The sequence below is a fragment of the Impatiens glandulifera genome, chromosome 1 (assembly GCF_907164915.1).
Source record: "Impatiens glandulifera chromosome 1, dImpGla2.1, whole genome shotgun sequence".
In the NCBI taxonomy this organism is placed as follows: Eukaryota; Viridiplantae; Streptophyta; class Magnoliopsida; order Ericales; family Balsaminaceae; genus Impatiens; species Impatiens glandulifera.
In genome coordinates this window covers 71,268,043-71,277,437 of record NC_061862.1, presented here as the reverse complement: position 1 = coordinate 71,277,437, position 9,395 = coordinate 71,268,043, and the positions used below count along the sequence as shown (strand labels likewise).

Genomic DNA, 9,395 nt, shown 5'->3' with positions numbered 1-9,395 from the left:
TTATAGTAAACAATATACCTTTTACTTATTTTTATTTCCTAAGGTTAATTTTTATTTTTGTAGTTATATTATTATATTATTTGTTCATATATATATATATATATATATATATAATTTTTTTCATTTAGAAATTATTTACAAAACTATGATTCACACAAACGTTTTAATAAAAATCAAATTCAAAACCTTGATATCTTAATTTATCTCAATTTATAAAATAAAAGAGTAAATTTGAAATCAATAATATTTTTTTAAAAATAAAATTTATTTTTTAAATAACTAAAATCCATCTTACATACTTGCGTCACACACGTACGTCATTGAAGTTGGACATGTACCGACATTATTGTATATATGTCATAGCTCATACCCAATATAGATATGTATTATTACATTAGGTCACTAATGGCTTGCTATTTTTTAAATAAATATTCTTGTTATTCATGGCTGTCAAGTTAGTCAAAATTCAAAATTACTTACAAATTTAGTCATTAAAATAGAAAATTATTTACAATTATAAAAAAAATATTTTAAAAAATATTAGTAATATGTATTATTATTTTTATGTAAATTAATTTAGAAGATAATACTAAATTAATTAATAAATGACACTTAAAAAATAGTTATAATTTACGCGAACAGTTTCCTAAACTAACCTTGTTTGGCGTTCACTTTCCCAAACTAACCTAGTTTATTCATTTATTCCCAAACTAACCTAGTTTACTATTCAAACTCAGTTTTATTATTTTTTTTATTTTTTTTTTACATTTCAAATTTATTATATATATATATATCTTTAAATTATTATTTATATAAACTAAATTATTTATATTTTGATATATATTTTAAATTATTATTTTTATAAATTTAATTATTTATATTTTGATATATAATTTAAATTATTTTTTTATAAATTTAATAATTTATATTTTAATATAAATATTTAATGGTTAATTAACTTAAGACATATTTTTTTACAACCCTTAAGTTAGGAATACAACACATTAAAAATTAATAAAATTTTTATTGTGAAATTATATCACAATGAATAGGAATACAACACATTAAAAATTGATAAAAATTTTATTGTGAAATTATATCACATGAAAAGTTGTCAAAATTATTTTATTGTGAAATTATATCACATGAAAAGTTGTCAAAATTATTTTAATAAAAGACAAACTAACAAATATAAATAATAATTTGATTGAAAAGTTGTCAAAATTATTTTAATAAAAGACAACCCAATAAATATAAATAATAATTTGAATGAAAAATTGTCAAAATTATTTTAATAAAAGACAAACCAATAAATATAAATAATAATTTGAATAAAAAAAAAATAAATTTATGGGGATGAAAATCATACTGCCATATATATATATATATATATATATATATATATATATATATATATATATATATATATATATATAATAAATTTGAAATGTAAATATATATATTAAAATATAAATAATTAAATTTATAAAAAAAATAATTTAAATTATATATCAAAATATAAATAATCAAATTTATAAAAATAATAATTTAAAATATATATCAAAATATAAATAATTTAGTTTATATAAATAATAATTTAAAATATATATCAAAATATAAATAATTTAGTTTATATAAATAATAATTTAAATATATATATATATTTATATATATAATAAATTTGAAATGTAAAAAAAAAAATAAAAAAAAAATGAGTTTGAATAGTAAACTAGGTTAGTTTGGGAATAAATGAACAAACTAGGTTAGTTTGGGAAAGTGAACGCCAAACAAGGTTAGTTTGGGAAACTGTTCTTTATCTTGTTATCAGACACAAATACAACGAAATTGACCGAAATTAATTATTTTAGAGTAACAATAAAAATATAAATTAAAAATTATCACAAACGAACAAACAAAAATAACATAACATAAAATTTAGTGTTAACGAGATCAAAAAATCTAAAAAAAATTATTGAGTTCACCAACTTTCTCCACCGATTTCCATAAGAGATCTCTCATGTTCGTCGTAGTAATAAACGCGACGAACAAGATAGCTCAACATCCTCCTATTATAGTTTCATTTTAGCTAAATTGTATCATCCCTTCTCCCAAAAAAATTGTCTCATCCCTTCTCCCAAAAAAAAAATTGTCTCATCCCTTCTATTTGATAGTATGTGTTTTACAATTATTTTATGACATACTAAACAATATGTAAAAGATTATACCAAGATCTTAACACTGTTTGTAAACATAATCACTAATATTCAAGAGAACTTAAAATCCAAATATACCATTAATTGTAAATTTTATAAAAAAATATATAATTTAAATTTAAATAAATATATATAATAAATATAAAAGTTGAATGTAAGTATAATAGATTAAATATTTATAGGCACAATACAAAGATCTAAAGATGTGATTAATTATAAGATTAAAATAAAATAATATTTTATCTTTAAAATTGAGAGATAATATTTATTTTTAATAATATATAATTAAACCAATTATTATACTTTAACTTTAAATCTTTTTAAAAAATTAAACACAATTTATCTTTTAGACAATATTTTTTTTAGTTTAAACTATATAAAAGGTATTAATAGATATGAACTCTATAGATTTTTATTATTGTAAAACAATTTATATTTATAATTGTGTATAAAAATATTAAATTATTTGTTACCTAGATTAAATCATATATTGACCCACTATTTATTCATATTCATTTTTATCTATATAAAAATCAAAACTAATTTAGATGATAATAATTAAGTATTATATATAATATGCATGATAAATTAAATTCGAAATTTATTGAAGATAAATTATATAACTGGAAAAGAATGAAAGAATTTAATATATATATATATATATATATATATATATATATATATATAAATAAATGATCAAGAGGTCACGGATTCGATTTCATCTAGAAATGCCTTGTGGATTCGATTTCATCTAGAAGGGCCTTGTGTTGAAGCGGTTGTTCATGGCGGTGAATGTCATGCTAGTTCTTCTAATTCAATAAAATAAAAATAAAAAAGTATATATATATATTTATTTATTTATAGTAGACTATCGATAAAATAAAATTCGATAAAATTATAACCTCGATAAAGTAATAAATTCTTATCGTCATCGTCCTGACTCGAGCCGAATAGCTAAAGTAATAATTTCGATAAATTTATTAAGTAATATAATTTTTGACGCATATAGGTCTCAACCGATATATAAAGTAATAATATTTTTTTTTATAATTTAGAGTGTTTTAGTGAAATATGAGTCTACCGTTACTGCTTTGTATGAAAAATTATATCCATTTGAATCTCATTCCTTACTTTTTCAGAAACTCATTTTTGTAGCTCTTTTTGAGACAAAACTGGATTCTTGATTTTATACTCGCATAATAATTTACGCATTTCACATGTCATTGTGGTATGTTTCACCCATTTGAGATTGAAAACCATTAGAGATTAATAAACAAGAAAGAAAAGAGTAATATAAGATTGATTAGAAAAAAATAGATAGAAGAATAGTAGAAGATGGTGTATTGTATATGCTTAAAATTTGAATATTTTAAGATGAAAACAACATCAATATTACACAATTTACAATATATATTAAATGATTTTAAAAATAGAAAAAGTTTTACAATTAATTAAATTTTAATAATTTATACAATAAATAAATGAACTCACTATATAATGTGAATTTTAAACTGATTGTTTATATATATATATATATATATATATATATATATATATATATATATAAAGGTCAAGTATTTATAATATCACCATTTAAAATTGTTTTTAAAACCATTCATTTGTATAATTTTAGAACAAAATTATAAATTTAATTAAATTAAACTTTTAAACTATTTAAATTTTTATTTAAAATAATAATTTTTTTTTGAATTTATAAATAATTGTAAGGAAAAATAAGTAAAATTATATTTATAAATAAATGAATTAAATCATCTAAATGATTTTATAAATGTAATTTTTTTTATACTTAATTATATATATTACAACGTAAATAATTTCTTACTAATATGAAATTATCCATCACTCTCTCTCAAACAATACGGCAATGTTACGTACTCTTCTTATTGATGTTTTTAATTTTTTTTAATAAAATCATTTTCAAATTATTCGATTATATTGATGATGTTGACTACTAAGACCATGCTGATGGTGTCCATGTTGACTATAAACACAAAGAAACTAGTTGCCTTGTTCGGTTTTACTCACCATATAATCTAACATTATTATCTATTCAATAATATCAAATACAAAAATCAAGTGAAAATTCATCCAAAATCAAATTCGTATAAAAAGGAAGAATAAAATACCATTTTATCCAAATAGCTAATTATTCAATAACTTTGAAAAACAACTAAAATAACCCATATCCAAATTTGTAATTCCACTTGTTGAGATGGAAAAACTATACTTATATAACTCCGATTCTAATTTCAAATAAATGTATGCCTTAAAAGAGAGAGATATAGGCTTAGAAAAGTCATGCCAAACAAGCTTGGTAGAATAGTCATAGGCAGAAAAATGGGAGTATCTTATCTAGAACTATTGCACATGCAATTTAAATTAATTAACACACAACTATAAGTTCCTATCTTACACACACATTCCTTATAAATACCCTCTTCATCACACAATTTCTAAAACAATATATCTAGAGAAAAAGATGAGTATCCTCTTAACAATAGCTTCATTCACTATTCTCTTAGTGTTCGGAGCTCTCGCTGAAGGCGAGCAATGTGGTAGCCAAGCCGGTGGAAAGGTTTGCCCCGGGGGATTATGTTGTAGTCAATTCGGTTTTTGTGGAACCACGCAAGATTATTGCGGAAAAAATTGTCAGAGTCAATGTAGTTCTACCCCAGTCACCCCGACTGGAGGAGGTGTTAGCTCCCTCATCTCCAAGGACCTATTCAACGAGATGTTGAAGCATAGGAACGATGCCAACTGCCCCGGGAAGGGATTTTATACTTATGAAGCTTTCATTGCCGCCGCTAACTCTTTTAATGGCTTCGCTACGACCGGAGACATTGATACTAGGAAGAGAGAAATCGCCGCATTCTTAGCCCAAACTTCTCATGAAACTACGGGTAATTGTTTTATTGGCCATGTTAATTTGTTGATAGTCATTACTGTCGGAGACAACACAAAACGTTTCTAACCTAGAAATCGACAACATTTTCTGAAAAGATGAGACTAATTTTCATAAATATCATAGTTTCCTCGAGAAAAAAGATCAACTAATAAGTATAAAAATCCAAAAATGGATCCATTAATAAAAGAAAGTAACACTAAAAACTACTAAACCTATCACCTCAAAAACTTAACTCTTATTTCTAGGATACAAGTCTAATATTTATTTAACATAACTTAAAACGTTTAGTTGAGAATCAAACCCGTGATATTTCGTCTCTTAAAAATACTTTTTCAGTTACCTTAAATAAATAATAAATAAATATTATCGATCTTATTTAATTAGGTGGGTGGCCAACTGCACCTGACGGGCCATATTCTTGGGGCTATTGTTTCGTTCAAGAACAGGGAAACCCGGGGGCCTATTGTGTGTCATCTGCCGAATGGCCATGCGCTCCGGGCAAGAAATACTTCGGTCGCGGCCCTATCCAAATTTCCTAGTAAGCCAATTATTTTACGTATTCTATTCTATTCTATTCTATTCTTCTTTCTCGGAAATCCGACAATTTTTTTTTACAAACTCGTATTGTCCCTTACAGCAACTACAACTACGGGCAAGCAGGTAAAGCTCTCGGGCTCAATCTCCTCAACAACCCCGACTCAGTTGCAACTGACCCAACCGTTTCTTTCAAGACTGCGCTGTGGTTCTGGAATACAGCACAATCGCCAAAACCATCGTGCCACAACGTTATCACAGGGAGGTGGACTCCGAGCGGGTCGGATACAGCGGCAGGAAGAGTGCCTGGATACGGCGTGATCACAAACATCATAAACGGAGGGATCGAGTGCGGAAAAGGGGGTCCAGTGGCCCAAGTGGAGAGTAGGATTGGGTTCTATAAGAGATATTGTGATCTATTTAGGGTGGGCTATGGTAACAATCTAGATTGCTATAATCAAAGGCCTTTTGCCTAATCACAAAATAAATAAGTCAAAGAAAAATAATAGAAGGGGCAATAATAATAATAATAATAAATAAATAGACTGCCCATATATGTATTTAATTAGATCATAGAGATCAAAACCATCTCTTATACCTAATTTCTATATTAATCTTGGTTCAATCATAGAAGATCAAAAGGCCAACTAAAATAACGAATTATTGTGTTTAGATCATCATATTCTATCAATATTAAAATGACACTATCAATTACTCATGACAGCCCGAACAGTGCTACTGTATAAACTCTTTTCTCCTCTTGATTCCAAAATCGAACTAAATTTTTAATTCAACGTATTAAAAATTCAAATAACTTATTTTTTCATCGATATAAGATTTTTGGTAAAAACCTATAAAAAAAACCCTGAAATAACCAACATCAAACAAGCTCTAGTGCTTCAAATTTCCCATAGCTACAGTTGCTTCCAAAGTAATTTAGTCTAATTTCATGATTTGCCTAACCTCTAAAGTTATCTAAGACATAGTTCTACACTTATAAAATATCACAATCCTAACAAAATCCCTTGATTATGCATACAATATTCCAATTTATCTTATATTAACCTTAAATATAGAAAAAAGTGAATTATCAAAAATAGCCTTCATTAAACTTAAATCAATTTTCTTCACAAAATTCATTCAACTTTAGGAATCCATTCTTAATTAACTACTTTTTCAACCTACAGCTCTTATAGATATTTCCACGGTTTAATCTAGTTAAACAATGCCAAGATTTTATTCTAAGAAAAGAATGGTAATGCTAATTATTTAGTAACAAATATGGAATAAAACAATCTTGACTATAAGATATGAAAAATAAATCATTATCAACCCTCATTGCAGAGATTGAAGAAAATTAACATGAACAAGACGATTCATTTATGGTATTCAGAAATGTGTATTGACTTACCGCTGACTGGTGTGCTTGATTAGAATATAAGCACCTGTTAACAATGACGGATTGCGAGAACTGCAACATCTCAAACTATTTTAGACGAGCATTTGTAAAGATGCTGCTATCTCCTTCGTGCAACAGATCCAAAATCTTCAGGTGGCCATAACTGTAGAAGCATAAAACTATTAAATTCAGCCATAACTTGAGTAGGAACAACCGCGAAAAGCAAGAGCAACATGATGTTAAATGGGTAAGAAAGAATCGATAATGATCTGCAACATGATTACAGAAAAAACTCCATTCTTTGTCTTTCTCATGTGAAAGTTTCAGATTATTGTAAAAGAGCGAGTCTCACCTTCCAAACAACCTTCCCTTGGAGGAGACCATAAGGAATAGCTCCATACAATCTTGAGTCCCTAGAGGCATATATATTATCACCCTCAATCCAAACATGCTCTTTTGGCACCTGATCAAGAAATTTCAATTTCAAATTAGCAAAACTGTAACCAAAAGAGTAGCTAATTCATCACAATTTGAACCCAAATGAAAAAACAATCCCCAATTGACATTTAGCATTGAGAGGGGATATCATAAATCATAATACCACTGTTTTTGCACGTTCATCGCTGTTCTTGGGATCCAAAACGTAGTTGACAGATTCGCCCTCCAATCCGAGGAGGCGTTTGGTGATCATTCCTGTCGGTTTAACAGGCGATCGTACGATTACGACGTCGCCGGACCCCACACTACCGAATCGGGTTGATATCCGATCGACTAATACCAAGTTCCCGGTTAGGTTAAAGGTCGGAAGCATGCTAGGGCCATGGACCTGAAAATTTTTCGTCTTCTTCATCAAATCAAAGAAAATCTAGGAAGATAAAGGGTAAAAATCAATGTTGAGTTTACGGCTTACCCAAGCGATTGAACAAATGTATTTGTCCACGACGTGAATGGCGCAAAAGAATTTTGCTACAGTAAATGTCAGTTTCCATGCCTCTTTCGAGGAAGCGATCCAGAGCTGAGGATTCTTCAGACTCATTTATATCTCCGACCTAGCTGCTATCGCCGGCGACGGCGGCGTGGATGAAAGAGATCTCCTAGTCCGCAAGGTAAGTTTGCGAGTAAACCATAAATAAGCCCTAAAGTTTGCGAGTAAACCATAAATAAGCCCTAAAGTATGTTAAATAAGCCCTAAAGAGATCTCCTATATACGAATTTCAAATTTTCCATTAATTCTATGACTGTTTTTAAATTCATAATAATAATAATAATATGAGTTTTCTTTTACTTTAAATTATTATTAAAATAAGGAAATTAGTATGTTAATATTAAGAGATTTTTATATAATATTTTTAACATAAATGTTTTAATATATAATAAATTTAACTGAATTTAATATTAATGTTAACTATTTATAATATATTAATTATTGTATTAATCATTTATATAATTAAAAAAAATTAAATATCAAAATTTTTAATTTGCATAGCTCTTGAGGGAGGATTATGGTTACAAATGAATCAATCTTAGATGCTCGATCTTGAGTTTGACTCGATTTAATATTCATTAACTCGACTTGATTCAATATTTATTAACTCAACTCGAACACGAACTCGAAAGAGTTTATAAATTTGAGTTCGAGTCGACTATTTACCTAAAAGTTCGGCTCGGCTCGCCTCAAAACTTTGAACTAAAATTAAATTTTCACGCTCGAATTCAAACCAAAAATTATTTTCAAAATAAAAATATCAAACTTTCATACTTATTCAACATTGAAAATATGACATTTTAAAATAAATATGAAACCATTATAACTGTAATCCCAGAAAATTCTTTGGTTCCGTGACAAGCTCGAAATTAAAGTGTCAGGATTTTTTTAAAATAAAACATTATTTTTTAAAAAAATTAAATAATTCATGTCAACTTTTAAAATTAATTAAAATTAATTAATTTTAGGTTCAAATTTAAATAATATGGGGATTTACAATAATCAAATTACAATTTAATTTTTTTTTAAATCCGTTGTTTAAATTAATTTAAAATATTCAAAGTCGCCAATTGATTTATGAAAATCAATAAAAAAGACTTATGTGTACAAACGTATTTTTAGCCAGAGTTTTGTTTTAGTTCGAGTTTGTTGATACTCGGGAAAAGGCTTTCGCACTTAATCATCAATACTTGTTTTAAAAACGGTCTCTACTTATAAATTTGGCTTTTAAAAATCGGTTGTATAACGTTTTATTTTAACCGATTATTCTTCTGGTCCTAGACATGCGTAGGTTTATGCGTATTTAAATAATTATAACAACAATTATTTAAATGTTGG

General features: G+C 26.6%; 2 protein-coding genes across 2 annotated transcripts; one reads left to right on the top strand and one right to left on the bottom strand.

Annotated features, from left to right (window-relative positions):
- The first annotated feature begins 4,712 nt into the window (after positions 1-4,712).
- LOC124918860 (endochitinase-like) lies at positions 4,713-6,305 on the top strand. The gene is made up of 3 exons (XM_047458925.1): positions 4,713-5,134; positions 5,524-5,677; positions 5,777-6,305. The coding sequence occupies exons 1-3, from the start codon at positions 4,714-4,716 to the stop codon at positions 6,147-6,149; spliced, it is 948 nt and encodes a 315-aa protein (XP_047314881.1). The 5' UTR covers position 4,713; the 3' UTR covers positions 6,150-6,305.
- A 650-nt stretch (positions 6,306-6,955) lies between these two features.
- On the bottom strand, positions 6,956-8,192 carry LOC124918861 (mitochondrial inner membrane protease subunit 1-like). Its single transcript, XM_047458926.1, has 4 exons — positions 7,983-8,192; positions 7,674-7,898; positions 7,425-7,535; positions 6,956-7,235 (listed from the first exon to the last, which is right to left on the bottom strand). Exons 1-4 carry the CDS (start codon positions 8,106-8,108, stop codon positions 7,191-7,193), a joined length of 507 nt encoding a protein of 168 aa, XP_047314882.1. The 5' UTR covers positions 8,109-8,192; the 3' UTR covers positions 6,956-7,190.
- Positions 8,193-9,395: the final 1,203 nt, after the last annotated feature.

Coding starts and splice junctions, on each gene's coding strand:
- LOC124918860 (XM_047458925.1), top strand. CDS start 4,714: ATGAGTATCCTCTTAACAATAGCTTCATTCACTATTCTCTTAGTGTTC. Junction 5,135..5,523: donor AACTTCTCATGAAACTACGG/GTAATTGTTTTA, acceptor TTATTTAATTAG/GTGGGTGGCCAACTGCACCT. Junction 5,678..5,776: donor GGCCCTATCCAAATTTCCTA/GTAAGCCAATTA, acceptor TGTCCCTTACAG/CAACTACAACTACGGGCAAG.
- LOC124918861 (XM_047458926.1), bottom strand. CDS start 8,108: ATGAGTCTGAAGAATCCTCAGCTCTGGATCGCTTCCTCGAAAGAGGCA. Junction 7,899..7,982: donor ACATTTGTTCAATCGCTTGG/GTAAGCCGTAAA, acceptor AAAAATTTTCAG/GTCCATGGCCCTAGCATGCT. Junction 7,536..7,673: donor ATGAACGTGCAAAAACAGTG/GTATTATGATTT, acceptor TTTCTTGATCAG/GTGCCAAAAGAGCATGTTTG.